The following is a 16,705-nucleotide window of genomic DNA, read 5'->3' on the forward strand; positions in this document are numbered from 1 at the left end:
TAAAATACACCAAAAGGAACAATTGAAATATGTTCAAAAGACAATCTAAAGATTTTAATTTTTATATATGAGTGCCGAAAGGCCAAAGGAATTAAACAAATGCATTGCAACTTTAGTGATCTAAAAAATGTAATTGTCGATCTTTCACAGCTATTCTATTGAAACTCCACAAAAAATTGCTTCATTACATTGATTCCTCACTTTCATAAATTGTAAAATTATCATTGAATTGCTCACAAAAATATATGCAATAAGGTATATTACATTGATCCACATATCTCCAATTCTGGATTAAATTTGGGCGATGCCCCAAAATACCCTCAACTCAAATTCCTCCTTATTCCTTCATCTAATCTACGATAATTACCATCACAATTCTTCCCCAAAAAAACTCGAATAACACAAACATTGTCAGTGTGGAGAAAGATGAATTGACACTCACTCATAATGAGCGAACCAGACAAGGTGCTTTATAGATCCCACCGAGCTAAAATTATTTTACAGAGTTGGGCGTCTATTTTCAATTGAGAAGATAATGTGTAGAGAGATAAAAAGCTTAATTTGGCAAGAGAAAGAAGGTATTAAAATATATTTAAAAAAGCTGACGTTTTTGACACGTGTATGTCGCGCAAATAAGGCGCTCATATTAGAGTGTCCACCATGGGGGAGCCGCGGCCCCCCATTGCAGAGAGCCGAGAGGCGGGGCGCAGGGCCGAGAGCCGAGGGTGAGCCGCGGCCGCGGCCTTCACGCGGCTCAGCCGTGTGAGCCGCGACCCTCCACTACAGCGGGCCGCGGAATTTTTTTTTTTTTTAATTTTCGAAAATTATTTTATAAAACACTACACTTCCATTCCATTTTTCCAACTCCATTTTACTTCCATTTTCCTCCAATCTTTCCTTCCAATTTCAATTCAACATTGGAACTACGGATTCCGACGATGAACAATTCCAACGAGCGGTAGATCTGGAGTTCCAAAACCTTGTTGAAGAGGTTTGGAACCGTAGAAGGAGCGCCGCAGAGTGATTTGGGTTTTGGGTTTCCGGGTTGTTGTTTTTAAACTAGGTCACTTTCGTTGTATAATTTTCCTACTTTAATATAATACAACGAAATTATTGTTACATTTTTTTTAGGTTGTGAATTTTTTTTGTTTACAATCCAAATTATTTTATTTTAATTAAATTTATAAATATCATAAATTTAAAGACTAATAAAATTTATTAGACATAAATTAAAAAATATTATTAAAAAAGCAAATAAATTAATTTTGTTTTTTGGAGAGGGCCACATTTCGTGGCCCTATTGTTTTTATTTATTTTACCATTGTAAAGGCCACAAGAGAGCCACAAATGGTGGTCGGGCCACATTTGGTGGCCTTCAAGGGCCACCATTGTGGACACTCTTAGTCGCCTAGGAGATCACTTCTATATTTATAGCTTTGTTGTAAATTAACCTTAATACTCTTATCAACGTTTTTTGTTAATCGTATTGACATTCTAGGGCTGATGATCTAGGCCCTTGATTTAAATATCCAATGACTATTATTTAATTGTAATTATCAATTAAGTATTGAGTTAGCAATATCACACTCCAGAGTCGTCGTATTAATATTTAATCTAAGATGTTATATACCGTAGTATTTTATACCGTGAGGCATTGGTAGTACTGCTACATATAAAAATTTATGGAAAGATAAGATTTACGAGATTATATCATCAAAATAAATTAAATAATTTTAAAAACATAATTTTTCATAGTTTGAAAGATTATTGAAATATACTATTTAAATAATTAAACTCAAAGTGTAGAAGACATTTAAATATTGAACGAAAACAAAATGAATATAATCAAGATGACGTGGATCGCCTCCATTGGCCGGAGCTACGTAGCACCAGAAGTAGCTGGTGATTTGTTCTCTGTAAATAAACGAAATATATGCGCCACTTCGAAAAAGGAAAAAGGTCCAAAAATGGAGAAATCACCGCTGATCGCACTACTACTCCTCTCATTGGTCGGAAATCTCGGCGTTTATGCTCTGTACGGACCTTCCTCCCCCGTTGTTCAGCTAAACCCTAACAATTTCAAGTCCAAGGTACGCGAATTTGCTTCCGTTTCTGAGATTCTCAGAGTTTTTAGGTGTAATGTTATTGAAGACTAATTTTAGCTTATTTTACTTGTTTGTTTTGGTGAAAGTGATTTGGTTAACATTGTCCCTGCTTCTTTAGCCTATATTTCATGGTGTGAGTGTGTGATTGGGTAGAGTTGATGAAGTTTTCAATTACACTGAGGAGGTGGATTTGCCTTGGTTTTGTAAATTCGTAGCCGACTAAGAGAAAAAATTGATAAAATTTGGCGTGACTGCTCCATCTCTTCATATTGAGTCTTAGTCGACGGCGTAGTATTTCTGAAGTTTTGTTTATTTATGTCGCACAGGTGCTCAATTCGAATGGTATAGTTTTGGTTGAGTTCTTCGCGCCATGGTGTGGTCATTGTAAAGCTCTGACACCTGCGTGGGAGAAGGCGGCTACTGTCTTGAAAGGTGTGGCAACTGTGGCGGCTTTAGATGCCGATGCTCACCAGTCACTAGCTCAGGTAACTTTTTGTTGAACAATTTGGTGGTATTCGTATGGAGTATCATTTATTTATATATAGAGCTTAATATCACGAATTATTTACCACTGTGCTGATGCTACTTCATTGCTTTCAACCTGATATACTATCGCATTAATGCTTTTTCTGCAAGATGTTGCATTCTTAGTTGCTGTTAATCTATTGATTGGTCACTTTATGGACTAGGAGCATCTAGAGATGCTTCTCTGGAAATATTGTGTGGTCTTTTGACATTGATGGAAAATATGCTGCAAGGATGGTCATTGGTTGTGCCATTAGGTCTATAGCTAACACAAGTTTAATCCACTCTTTGACTTTCTGTTTCTAACTTATTACTGTACATCTCTGGATATAGTAGATAATAAATCTTGATATCTGATCTTCAATCTTATTTAATATTCATTTATAAAAAATTCTATGAAAGCATTCACTACCTAGGATTCTGACGTGTGATTTAGTACTCCCATAAACAAGGCTTTCTTTGTCCATTATTTTGAAGAATCTCTGGTCCTTGTGTTATGTAGGAATATGGTATTAGAGGATTTCCTACCATTAAGGTCTTTGCACCAGGAAAACCCCCTGCAGATTATCAAGGAGCTAGAGATGTCAAGCCTATTGTCGAATTTACACTGCAACAGGTGAATTATGTTTCTTTTAAGCTTTAAATTTATTACTTGCAAGTTGCTTCTCATTTTCCATTTTCTATATTGTTATCTTATTTATGGTTGTGTGATTTCCTATCACCACCTTCTATCTTGACAGGCAATAAAGTTTTCGTTTGAAATGGATTTTAGGTCCTTACTGAAAAAGTTATAGTCATCTTTCTGCACTTAAAGTTGTTTATCATCCTTTTGATAAAAGATTGTTTTATGTATTAGTGCATACAACTTTGTGGGGTATTCATTTAGTCTATGTAAATATGTACCAAGTCTAGTTGCATAAGGTTCTTACTTCTTAGTCAGGCACTTTGCACTATATCTGCTTTGTCACCGAGTCATTATTGTTGAGCAGGGATAACTAGATTCTTTTTTCTCTTTTCATTTTCATAAGGTCAAAGCACTCCTGAAAGAACGCCTGGATGGAAAATCGGGAGGAGGATCAAGTCAGAAATCGGAACCAAGTGCATCTGTAGAACTGAACTCTCGCAATTTTGATGAATTGGTACTCAAAAGCAAGGAACTGTGGGTTGTGGAGTTCTTTGCTCCTTGGTGAGTTGTGTGCTTGTTATGTGGGTTAATCCTTGAGTTAAACCTGTGATTTTGGGTGAATTTTATCCCGCATTTCTATCTGATAGTATAATGATGTAGTGAATGAGTAGTTGTGTTGGAGAGACAGTTTTCTATTAGTATATTTTTGGCAGGGTGAGGGGTCATTGAGGTTAGGGCGAAACTGGGAGAAATATTCTTGAGGTCTGTGGAGTATTACCCACGGGACAGGTGGAGAAGAAGTGGAATCTGGGTTTGGCAAGCTTGAAGCAGATAAGGATATCTAAGGTAGTACTGGTTCACAATTAGAGCAGGCTTTGAGCTTATGTGATCTGGTAAATATAGTTTGGGTTGTAGTGCAAGTGCAACCATGGAAGTGTCTGTTGTCGAGGATGAAGAAGGGTGGTAGCAGGAGTGTAGATTTGCAAGTCTTGCAGCCAAAAGCTGAAGCGATGTGAATTGTTCCATTGATGTCAAATTTAGTTCGACTGGAAAAGGGATTTTGTGAACAGTAGGAAATTAAAGTTGGTGAACTATTAATTGGTTTGAAATCTTTGCACTTCTTCTGATATATGATATTGTGATTTTATGGTTAGCTATTATGAAATTTTGTTTTTTCATATAGTCAATAGTCATTCAATATGCTGTTGTGAAGGTGTGGTCACTGCAAGAAGCTTGCTCCTGAGTGGAAGAAGGCAGCTAACAGTCTCAAGGGTCAGGTGAAGTTGGGTCATGTTGACTGTGATGCTGATAAGGTAAGCCACATGCCATTAAGCACTGGTCACATTGGTTCTTACTATGTTTTATTCTAAAGAGTGATCATAAGTTCAGCGCTGTACTTCACAAAGCCTAATTTTAGCAATGTTCTTTATGAATCATGTCTCATGTCATTGTCATATGCGTTAGAGATCTGTATCACTTTTCAGACTATACTAGGAAGTGCTATTGTGCTAAAACTTGAGAAGTGTGAGCTGTGCAGAGTGACATTAATGTATATATGCGTACATATATATTCCTGTATTCAAAAGTAGTATTAGATAAATGTTGTAGCTCCATCCTTTCTTTCTTGCCATTGATACAAGATGAAGGTTTTTTCCATTTCTAACCAATCAGAGTTGCCAGTCTTTGATGAGCAGGTATAATGTGCAAGGTTTTCCCACTATCATGGTGTTTGGTGCTGACAAAGACAGCCCATTCCCATATGAAGGTGCAAGAACTGCATCAGCAATTGAATCTTTCGCTCTGGAGCAGCTGGAAGCTAATGCTGCCCCTCCCGAAGTGACTGAATTGACTAGCCCAGTATGATCCATCACCTCTTCTGGTTTCCCGTCTCCCCTGACCCATAATCTCACTTTCCTATGACAATTTAATCAAGTTGTATTACCTCTGAAACTGTAATGCTGTTGTATTTTCGTATAGGATGTCGTGGAAGAGAAGTGTGGCTCAGCTGCCATCTGCTTTGTAGCCTTCCTCCCCGACATATTGGACTCGAAGACAGAGGGTAGAAATAAGTACCTCGAGATTCTGCTATCGGTTGCAGAGAAGTTCAGAAAGAGCCCTTACAGGCAAGATAAAAGCTCCTTAAAAATCTCATATTCTCATTCTATACCCCTATCTTTGACATGATTGACTTGAGTTTCAAAAATGCTACAGTTTCCTCTGGGCCGCTGCTGGGAAGCAGGCGGATCTCGAGCAGCACGTTGGAGTCGGGGGCTACGGATATCCAGCACTGGTGGCACTCAACTTAAAGAAGAAAGCCTACGCCCCACTCAAGAGTGCGTTCGAGCATGACCAGATATCGTGAGCTCCTTTCTCTGTTTCTCTTTTCTTCTCTCATTTGATCCCTCACTGCAAACGAAGTAAAACCCCATTTGCTTTCTCAGAGAGTTTGTGATAGAAGCCGGACGTGGCGGGAAGGGCACTCTGCCATTGGCTGTTGACCCCGAGATCGTGAAGACCGAACCGTGGGACGGCAAAGACGGAGAGATAATCGAGGAAGACGAGTTCTCCCTCGAAGAACTCATGGGAGATGACACTGCCACCAAAGATGAGCTCTAGTTCTATTCTTTTTAGCTTTCGAGAGAAACAAGTTTCTGCTTAATTAAAAAACAGTTTTGATGTAACAGAGTAGTGTTATTTGTTGATGAATGAATGTTCAAAAGGGACTTCGTCATTTGCTGAAATTGGAATTAGTACTTTTTTAGCAGCGATTGCGATTATAGCTAAAATGAACAAACATTTAAGTGTAGACATCATTTTGTTGAACTAAAATATTCAGACTTGCAACATTAATTTGGTTTCGACAGTATCGCCTGTCTTTCCTTATTTTATTTATTTTGATGTGAGAATGTATTTAAATTCTTAATATTCAATTATAATTTATAAGTAATAAACTTTATCCATTATATGTGCATATATAAATTCATAATGTTTACACGCATCGCACTGTAGGTAAACTACAGAAGCGAGAAAAGTAGCAAAATTTGTAATTCTCTTCAGTCAGAGATAACTCACAGACACAAAGCTCGACAAACACATGAATGATTCTGTCTATGTTCATATGTCAAAGGAACTTGTACAAGGCAGTCTTGACAACATGATCCGCGATCATTTTATTCGTATGCTCAGACGGGTGGAACGCATCCCAGAATACGTATTTATTAGCATCAGTGCACGTGAGGAGACTGCGCTGGCAGGCATACCCCATCTCGAACATCCCCGTGGCACAACACGCCCTCTGTGATTCTTGAAACCCTGTACAAAAACCACAGGCATATAAGTAGGGCCAGACACAAAAATTTCCTGATCAAGGCTTCATTTTTTATTTTTCTTTGGGGGGGGGGGGAGGTATACGGACACATCGGACAGTGAACAAGCCCGATCGATCACGTGGTATAATCATAAAATGTGAGTAATTAATAATAAGAACTCTTACCGTAAGAGGATGGCTTTTGGATTATTTGTAGGAGAACGTAGTAGGGATTGGAGAAGACCAATTTGAGGCCAGGTATATCCTTATTTAACACTCTTGTTAAATTGTAGAGTTTATCGTTGAAGCTCCTGGCCACTATGTTATAAGTCTCCATGCATCCATTCCCATTTTGTAGGTTTTGGGCCCTCTCTAAGGGCATGCAGCCCATCGGGGGAAGGCCCCCGATGCTGATTTTGCGGGCCCCAAGGCCGTGTAGGTTAACTACGAAATTTCGGGCTAGTCCAATGAGAAAATGCTGATATGCATCGATCGAATATTGAGTCCGTCGCTGCGAATTAAAGGCGAAATAGTTTTCCAAAAAATCATTTGTTCCCATACTTATTATGTACAATGAATTAGAGAGAGTATATATGGCCTTCCCATCACCAAGATAGGATCTTAATCTCTTTTGGTAGTCTTTGTAGTATTGCAACTCCCTCCACGCAGGAATAACTCCCTGAAGATTCAATAAAATAAAAATACTAGTAAATGTGAATTTTAATCGGATGAGATATTTGAGGTAGCTACAAAAGTTATGATATAATTCGCTACCACTTACTAGTACATCAGAAGTTGCATTATCATATCCAGTGCCAGCAGAAGCAAACGTGACTCCCACAGCAAAATCAGAAATGTTATAAGCCGGATCCAAGTAGGCCGGCACCGCCGCTCGGAGCCCGAACGCCTCCGATATGAAGTCGGTGGCGATTCGCCCATTCGAAAACCTCCCGGTGGCCTTTCCACCCGAGAAGTCACGGCCGTAGGGGGGGAAATTGCTCTGGGCGATTGTCGGGATCTGGTTGTTGTTCCCGGCGTCTACCGACGAGTCACCAAAGACGACGATCGCCGGAACTTTGGCCGCGGCTGTGGCGGCGAGCAGGAGGAGGAGGTGCAGCCACAGGAGTGGTGATGAGACTTTCATGGTGATATGAATGAATATTGTCGTGATCAATTAATTTAGTTGTTATTATTGGTTGAGTGTATTTATAGTGAAATAAGTTATGAATAGTGAATGGAACAGTTAGAGCTACATTTGCGGATAATTTAATTTGTGGTTGCTTAATTAAATTGTGGTCATAGGTGGTCATGCATACATGCTAATCTCAAACCCTAGTTACTTGGACATGTATTGTACCTCGTTGAATAAAAATCAAGACGAAAACAAAAATCTCATATATATTAGTAATACCTGATTAATCACTAGTACACGTCATTAATGTAAGCGTTTAGGGTGGAGCTATGATTTAAAGAATAGGGGGCCAAATTAAATATTTATTGTGTTTATTAAGAAAAAATAACAATTATAATTAAAAATACAAAAAAAATATCCGTGTAGGAGAGACAAAAGAATAAAATAAAATAAAAGAGATTAAATGAGTTAGTAATTATTATCAAAAGATTAAATATATGATGTTGGTTAACCTTTTAGATCCGCATCCCCTATCCCTGGATGGGAGTAATAAATGTCTCATTTGCTCAGCTGTTTTACCGCTCACCATAAGAAATTTAATATCTCAATTTTTGTTATATCGCCTGTATTAGTTACTAGTACATTATTGTTGGAAAAAAAGAAAAACAAATGCACATTTTTAATGAATTGAATGCACGTTAAATATAAACGTACTGTTAAAGTTAATAGCATGGAACTTTTATAACACTAATTGTATTATATAAATAGGATTCTTTAATGCAAATTAACTACCCACCGAAAGTAAGATCTATTACTTTTAGACAAAGACTGATTTGTTTGACCTCAATTACCTCCTATTTTCATAATTAATTGCTACTTCATTTGCTAGCATTATTTTAACCTTTTATCGAAATTAATAAGTACCCTAAATTGGCGTATACTCTGAATTCTGAAAAATATATACAATAGAAATCACCCGTAAAGAATACACTCAATACACAAATAAATCCCATATAACAATCAAAATTACAGTCTCGTCTTGGAACCGAGTATAAAATAAACTTTAAAATACCAATACTAGAGTTTGCCTAATATTTTTCGGACAATAATCAAAATCTCAATTATTACTATACCAGTAATTGGTATCTAACAAACAACGATAAATTTATTTACTACTCCACTAGCTAAAGGCAGGGTTCAAATTCCAAAGTATTTCATATTCGACCATTCCAATTATTGGTGTTATTTAGCATTATTTCTTATGCATAATTGATGATTATTGCTTATTTGTTGTCTGATTGATCGATCCAAAACATTATTTATTTTGTAGTTTATGGACAAAATAATTGAAAAGTTCAATATTAATAAATTGAGACAATTTCCCTTACACGTACAGAACGTACTACTCCTTCCGCGAATAGGAGTCTCATTTCTTTCCGGCACGGGTTTAGGAAATATTAGAAAAAGTGGATGAGAAAAAGTTAGTGGAATATAAGTTCCACTTATATATATTAATTTTAAATGAAATGTGAGTAAAATAAATTAGTGGAATATGAGATCAATATATACCATTTATATTAAAAGTGAATCAGGATTTCTATTCACGGACGAATTGAAATGGAAAAAAAGACTCCTATATGCAGAAGAATAGTGAGTATAATATACTCCTAATATCGAAGCAAACTCTATCAAGCTTTAAGGAAACCGAATTTCAAGGTTCGGCACACTTTGCATTTAATATCGAAACAAACTATCATATCTTATGGAACTGAATTTATTTATAAGATGATTGCTAATATCCTATTTTCTTTAATTGAGACAGTGTTATGTAAAACATTTTAATGTCACTTTAAAATGATAACATTAAATCAGCAGGGAGTTCATAACTAAGAGATCGTTAGTTTATAAACTAAGTCATAATGATCTCATATATATATAAACACTACCCCAATTTGAAATTTGAATATGAATTAAGAGTGTCTTATGAATGTTACCTCATTTTATTGGGCCTTCTGCGATGGGCCACTGAGTCCAACTCTTACATTTTTACTATAGAAAAGAAATTTTAGAAAGATATCACACACTAGATTTTTTTCCACTTCTCGCATTCTAATCTTTAGAAAATCGAAACAAAAAATACATTATCATGTAAGGGAGAGAAAATTGAATGTAAACATTGGGATTCAACAAAGAAGAGAGCAAATAAACACCCATATCTTACAAGATAATAGAGACAAGCTTAAAACATAGTTAAATGTTTAAATGAGATGAGAATAAAGTAGATAAGTGAGAGAGTATAATTAAGTAAGATATAAAATTGAAAAGTAAGTAAAGTATGAAAAAAAATAAAGTAAGAAAAATTAAATGGGTTAATATTTTCAAAAAATAGAAATGAATCTATTATGATGGGATGTTACAATACGACTCTGTTATTCAACGCGGAATAGAGGGAATGATAAATAATAGTAACAGCAAAATTGCAAACATTACTCTCATGTTTACCAACAACTAACCGGCTAAACAACACTTCCAACATAGACAAAAAAGATTAACTTAAATATATAGCGAATCACTTTTTTATTATTAATAATTAGTTCGAATCTCACTATAGTTTGATTAATCTCTCCTTCACGCATTAATTAGTACATTACATTTCATCGAATGGTACGATTTGGATAACAATACATGATAAGGCTTCGCATCAAAATTGAACTCAACGACTGTAAAATGAACAAAGGGAAATAAGTTGATGTTATTGTCGTCATTATTGTACATCGTAATAACTAATAAACTAGAATACCACCATTTACCATGACAATCTGCTGCCCTTTTATTAATATTATTATTAGTAAAATAGAAGATCACACACACACACACACTAAAAAGCATAACTCTTAGGCACAAGTAGAAGGGCATTTTTCTTATGCACTGCGATTCCATTCGTTGGATTTATATCCAAGTCTTGTGCATGAATTCCTCTAGGCAATTCCCAATCAAAACTATACACTAAATTTGCAACCAAAAGCTGAGTTGTCAAATATCCCATAGACATGCCAGGGCACATTCTTCGGCCCGGCCCGAATGGAATGAGCCCGAAATCTTGCCCTTTCGGGTCAATACTGCTATTCAAGAATCTCTCCGGAATGAACTCATCTGGATTTTCCCATTACTCGGGATCTCTCCCTACATAAACCATTGTTTTGGGGCTGATTTCATAGCCATCAAGACGACATACGTCCATCGTTTCTCTTGGTATAAGCAGCGGGGGCCGGTGGGTATAACCTCAAACTCTCATTTATTACTGCTTTTAGATAGAACGAATCCATGACCTTACACACCGATGAGCTCACATAATCCTCCTCGATTCGCGGTGCTCATCGATGAGCTCTTGATAGAACGAATCCATGACCTTACACACCGCATCCGCACTATTCATTCTGCCACTCATCTTATCAACGAAACTCAAAGCAGGAAAGTAGTCAGACACAAAGAAAGAGGTGGTGAGGTTGTCGAATCCTTTCAGAATCTGATAGAATCTCTTCATCCCCGGCCCGCCCTCCTCGTATCTTTTACCAAAAGCTACCCTGCACACCATGCGGCTGCTGGCGGCCATCACCACCTCGCTCAGATTCAATGCTTGATTCCCAGAGGTTGATAAAATCTTGGTGATCTCCTCTTCGCGGATGGGGCAAAAAGATTGAATCCTTTGGTTGCTTACCAAATGAATGTGAGTTATCTTTTTCATCTCCCTCCAGTCTTCATTGTATGGTGTGAATACGAGGTCGGAGCTGTTGTAGGATAGTTTCTGCTGTCCTAGTAATTTTGGTCTGCTGCAGAATGCCAAATCTTGACTTTTCAATACTTGTTTGGCTAATTTGGCTGAGTAAATTACTAGGACAGGGATTGAGCCTAGTTTCATGTGAATAATGGGGCCGTATTTCTTGGAGAGTTGGTGGAGGTAGATGTGTGGGTCTGCCGCCATGCCGAGCTGATGGAGGTTTCCGATCAGCGGCAGAGGCGGCGGGCCCGGTGGTAGAGTGGTTTTTGCCCGAGTTAGGGTTTTGTGGAGGATGTAGAAAATCAAGATTATTGGTAGAGTTATGGATAGTACAAGTATCATTGTGATGAACGTAATTGTGAAGAGTGGCTTCTTATTTCAATATTTATAGTGCATTAATAAAAGAGGTAAATTTAATGTACTCAAAATTCAAATGGATTGATATTAGAGTTAACATGCAAGATCTCCAATTTGCTTGTTATAGATAATCAAAGGTATGCATATATTTTACATAATATTATAAAATATTTGGTGATTGCACTACAAGAGTATATTATTATAGTGTAAATTGACATATTTGTGTTACGTGCAAGACTTGATAGATCGTAATTTGTTACATCTGTTTCACGTGACAAATTTTTGGAGAATATTTTTGAGGTTTCATGTATGTGTGATTAACTTGTTTATTCATTTCTATTAATTTGTTTAATCGTTTCAATTAATTTTGCATTGGTTTTGGCCAATCATATGCTTGATTTTCTCTAATTAATTTTTTATTCTAATTTTTATTTATTTATTTTACTTTTCTTATCTATATGGAATATGCATTGAGATTCAACATAAAATTATGAGTGCGTTATATCACGTTAATCAATTTACAATTTCAATTTAGTTTGTCCAACTATTTGGAGTTAATTTTATAAATAATTACGTGTTTATATAAAATGATAACTACAGTTTAATTTGTTTTAAAGTAGATAGTAGTACTAGTACTGAACTTTATATTTTATATTATGTGTAGTTTAATTCAATTTGGTTGAGTAGTTTAAATCTCCACCGGTTGCGTTATTTTATTACTATATGTTGGTGAATTATGTTTCATACGATTGCTATGTGGTGCAAAAGTGCACATAAATGTAATCAGTGAGACTCATTTTTCATTACATATCACCTTAACCCATACATATTCATCAATCGGAAATTCCAAGCTAGAAAAATAAGCAAATTTTGGTTCTTCATCATAAACACATAGGATAAAATTCGCCCAACCCATCATCCATACTAAGCTATATATAGAAGAAAGTTTATCAGGGAAGAATATAACATCAAATTTTTCAGCTTTTCGAAATTAAGTGGATTTGGGCTTGAATTTGTTCTAAATTTTGAGAAAACTTTGGGCCGAGCTCATTAAGTTTGGAGTCACAACTTTATTTAATTTTAATTAGTGGACTAATCGAATTGGAATTTTAGCTTCTGACCGAACTTCTTATATGAGTGAATTTATAATTGATTTGACATCGTTTTTTCATCTTTATGTTATACCTTCATACGAGTGTATTCATCAATAGTTGATTAATCTCAAAAAAAATTAGAGCATGCTTTTCTCAAATGGAAATTCAACAAGATCAAGTCGATTAAAAGTCGTTTGTCAATTAAAATGTTTGCAAAACTAATCCAAAAAAGCGATTTCATCCTTTTTCTTTTTTCACCAAAAAAGGAGGGAAAATCACCGAATAAAATGAAAACACAGAGTAGTTTTGATGATCGAAAATGACCCAAATTCCTTATGAATTGATCCGACAAGTCCAGATCCGTACCCGGTCGGCGGCGGGGCTACCAGATTACGACCCGTCGGATCCTACCCTACCTCATCTGCCGTCTCTCTCGCCATCGGACCGCCGCTGCCGGAACTGCAAAGCGTTTCTTCTTAGAGAATCGGAGTCTATCATCTGCTTGTACTGCGGCATTGGTCTCCATTACGACGATGTTCCTGACCCCATCTGCTTCACCTCCACCGCTGGGCACCAGTGGCTACTCCGCTCGCTCCACTTCGATGGATCGGTATGGTTATTTCCGATGAATCCGATTGGTAATTTTTTTGTTTCTGTGCGAAACTTCTGCTTGAATGTCGCTGATTGATTATTGTTTGAGGGGAATTGAGTTATCTGCTTATAGAAATCGATTTAGGTTTTTAATTTGATAGCATATTCTTCTGTTGAAAGAGTAGGATTATGAGGATTTAGCTGAAGACAGTTGGATGAGTCTCGCTGATGTATTATTTTATGTGCATGTTCGGTTGGCGACACTAAATAATCATAGATATAGTATGACATAGGTTAGGATGAGCCTTATCTAGGATTGAACTAATATTGAATGTAATCGCGTATCAACCTTGCGGCGGCTTCCTCCCACTCACGATGGATGTAAATCCGGGATCGCCTTTGAGGTGCCGCATCTTCCTCCTCCCCCCTACGTCGATCTTCTTCTAGCGATTCTTCCATTATTCGAATCATTTGCTCAAATGGATCCGTGAATGGATTAAATTTGGGAGACGAATAATATTTTGAGATGAAGAATGTAGAGTGTTTGAGTGAGAATAGAGAGTTTTTTATGGTGGATTAATTTGTGGGAATGATTTGATATTTATATAAGTGATTGGGGCTTAAAAAAACTAAAAAAAAAAAATTAAAAATGGAAAAAACAGCTAGTATATTTTTGGGATTTTTTTTAATTTTTGATTTTTTCCTGAATTAAAAAAAACAAAAAAAAAATTCAATGGAAATAAACGACCCCACTCGCGGGCCGGCGAGTGGGTGTCACGGACGAACGGGAGCTCGCCACGTGGCCAACGCGCGTGGCGAGCTTCCTCTCCGCGGCGAGACAAGGGACGGGTTGGGGACGAGACGGGAGCCCGCATCGCTGCTCATCTCTCCGAGATGAGATAAAGCCCGCATCGAGACTCGATGCGGGTGCTCTCAGAGCTTGCCTAAAGATTTAATTATGCTGTCTGAATTCTTGAACTTTAAGATAGCGTGGCCAGCTGAAAACGTGAACGAAGATATATCTTCTTGAAAAGAAGAGGGGAAAAGAGCCTCGGTTTTGACAGGAGTAGCTCCCAATAGATTCTTCTTGAAATCTAAGAGTAATGGCGTCTCTGAGCCTTAAATTGACGGAGGCTGACAGTACAAAAGATGTTGCAGCAGCAGCTCTTGCCGATCAAGATTTGTTTCAAAATGTCCAATCATCCAAGCCGGCATTCAGCTCTTCTGAGCACATGAACAACAGAGCTCTTTCTGGATGGGAGGAGGCGGATTTTCAGTTGGCTGATTCTGAAAATCAGCTTGGTGGGCACTCGTCATCTGATCATGTTGTAGCTTCTTCAGAAGGTTCTAATATTAAATTTGAAGACCCTATGTCCTTTCAGAGCTCCTCGAGTTTAAATGTTGATCTTGGTGCTCAACTCGATTCTGTGTTTGGACCTGGAGAAAACCTGAATGATGGGAAAGGAAACGGCTATGCATTCGAATGATGCATGGAATTATCTGGGGTGCCCGATTTGACAATCAAAATGACCCTACTACACTAGGCTCCTCTGATACTGATATATTCAACTGTGACAATAAGTTTGAAGGTGACAAGAAGCCCTCAGGGGGAGATTTATTCAGCTTTGACAACAAGCCCTCAGAGAGAGATTTATTCAGCTTCGAGAATAATTTTGATGATGACAAGAAGTCCCCTGAGAGAGAGATATTCAGCTTTGATGGTGATTTTGGAGGAGAATTTAGCAGCTACTCCCAGCCTAATGCTCCTGCACAAGGCAATGCAATCATGCCCAAAGATCGTGCTTCAATCTGGTGCGTTTGTTAACTTTTTTATGCCATAATTCAGTTTTAGCAAGTTAAATAATTCAGATAGGTTTTGAGATGCTAAGTAATGGAGATATGGAGTTATTTTCACAGTGTTTTGTCCATAGCTTGTTTCGTGACCAGAGTAGAGATTTGCTATTACTCGTTGCATAAGTAGTATCGTTGTGATACTGTAGGTTCAGCAACGCGAGCTGCCCTTCCCTTGAATCCATACAAGCTGCAAGCAACGAAGATGAATCCTCGAAGGATGGTGTGAAGATGCTGATGTCCCAGATGCACGATCTTTCCTTCATGCTTGAAACCGGTCCTTCTATTCGCTCTGGCTAAGATGACCCGAAGCCTGTTCGAAAAGATTGATAAGCTGCAAGATTTGTGAACTTTTGAGCATGTTCTCTGCTGTACCGTTTATCTGGTATGGTTTTATGATTATGGGAAGGTTTTTATCATTGAGTCCCATGGTGCATACAAGGGATTATATGCAAGAAACACATTATTTCCTAATTAAATGTGATTAATCGGCAAATCCATTTAAATTTATGCTTTATGTAAGCTTGTCTGCATGCAAGAATTGTCGAAGGCCACGAGTGCCATTTTCATAGGTGCTTTGAAAGCTTGGATTAAATCAATCGCTCAACTATGAAAATCAAATCATATTTATCCAACGTACTTATTAATATTCCAATGTCTCTTATTTAATACTATATCAATCGCTACATGCTATATACCATTATGAAATCAAATCATATTCAGTCAAATCAAATATCAAATTAAATACTACTGAGGATTAATTAATTCAAAGTTTTAACAAACAATCTGCATTGTACTTGGCCACTTTATTAAGAAAAATAGGGAGAGAACCTCTGTTGCAATTTAAATTTCGAAATGCAGCTGAATATATGTTTGTATAGAAAATTTGGCTTTTAGTAATGCCTATGTAAAATAAAACCAATTTTACGATTTGGTCAATCTAATTGATTAGTCGGACCATAATCAAATTTAGTAGGAGTAGATTTCTAAAGTCGTGAAAATATAGAGATAACAATTAAGTTGTATATACAAAATATACATTTAACTAAAAATAAAATATAATGTAATTACCATTTAAACCCTAATAAAATTTCTCAACCTTTGTTTTATTCAAACAAATTAAAACTAGACCATAATAGAAAGGTCTGCAGTGGAAAACAAAAATTAGACCATGAAGGAGAGGACTGCAGTGGAAAACAATTTCGTTATTCATCAATACATATTTATTTGTACAATCTTTTAGCACAAACAGTTGAAACTGAACTCAAACTGAAGAGAAACCAAGATTTCTAAGCTTGGACTACGATATTATCAGCACACGTCATTGCATATCAAATCAC

The 16,705-nt window shown here is 36.9% G+C and overlaps 4 protein-coding genes across 5 annotated transcripts; 2 read left to right on the plus strand and 2 right to left on the minus strand.

Moving 5' to 3' along the window:
• Positions 1–1,932: 1,932 nt before the first annotated feature.
• Positions 1,933–6,138, plus strand: LOC121805520 (protein disulfide isomerase-like 2-3). The gene is made up of 9 exons (XM_042205407.1): positions 1,933–2,090; positions 2,432–2,590; positions 3,133–3,246; positions 3,659–3,816; positions 4,469–4,568; positions 4,936–5,112; positions 5,233–5,378; positions 5,467–5,613; positions 5,697–6,138. Exons 1-9 carry the CDS (start codon positions 1,968–1,970, stop codon positions 5,869–5,871), a joined length of 1,299 nt encoding a protein of 432 aa, XP_042061341.1. The 5' UTR covers positions 1,933–1,967; the 3' UTR covers positions 5,872–6,138.
• A 57-nt stretch (positions 6,139–6,195) lies between these two features.
• LOC121805521 (GDSL esterase/lipase At2g04570-like) lies at positions 6,196–7,723 on the minus strand. The gene is made up of 3 exons (XM_042205408.1): positions 7,344–7,723; positions 6,749–7,241; positions 6,196–6,567 (listed from the first exon to the last, which is right to left on the minus strand). The coding sequence occupies exons 1-3, from the start codon at positions 7,704–7,706 to the stop codon at positions 6,377–6,379; spliced, it is 1,047 nt and encodes a 348-aa protein (XP_042061342.1). The 5' UTR covers positions 7,707–7,723; the 3' UTR covers positions 6,196–6,376.
• A 2,820-nt stretch (positions 7,724–10,543) lies between these two features.
• Positions 10,544–11,893, minus strand: LOC121803429 (cytochrome P450 71AP13-like). The gene has a single exon (XM_042203095.1). The coding sequence runs from the start codon at positions 11,812–11,814 to the stop codon at positions 11,041–11,043; it is 774 nt and encodes a 257-aa protein (XP_042059029.1). The 5' UTR covers positions 11,815–11,893; the 3' UTR covers positions 10,544–11,040.
• A 1,127-nt stretch (positions 11,894–13,020) lies between these two features.
• LOC121802297 lies at positions 13,021–15,871 on the plus strand. Of its 2 annotated transcripts, XM_042201935.1 has the most exons (3): positions 13,021–13,533; positions 14,673–15,326; positions 15,515–15,871. In XM_042201935.1, the coding sequence occupies exons 2-3, from the start codon at positions 14,998–15,000 to the stop codon at positions 15,663–15,665; spliced, it is 480 nt and encodes a 159-aa protein (XP_042057869.1). In that variant the 5' UTR covers positions 13,021–13,533; positions 14,673–14,997; the 3' UTR covers positions 15,666–15,871. The 2 variants fall into 2 exon arrangements, with proteins under 2 accessions (XP_042057869.1, XP_042057868.1); XM_042201934.1 differs by lacking the exon at positions 13,021–13,533 and having other exon boundaries at positions 14,233–15,326.
• The last annotated feature ends 834 nt before the right edge of the window (positions 15,872–16,705 follow it).

This window comes from Salvia splendens, chromosome 5 (genome assembly GCF_004379255.2).
Source record: "Salvia splendens isolate huo1 chromosome 5, SspV2, whole genome shotgun sequence".
Taxonomy (NCBI): Eukaryota; Viridiplantae; Streptophyta; class Magnoliopsida; order Lamiales; family Lamiaceae; genus Salvia; species Salvia splendens.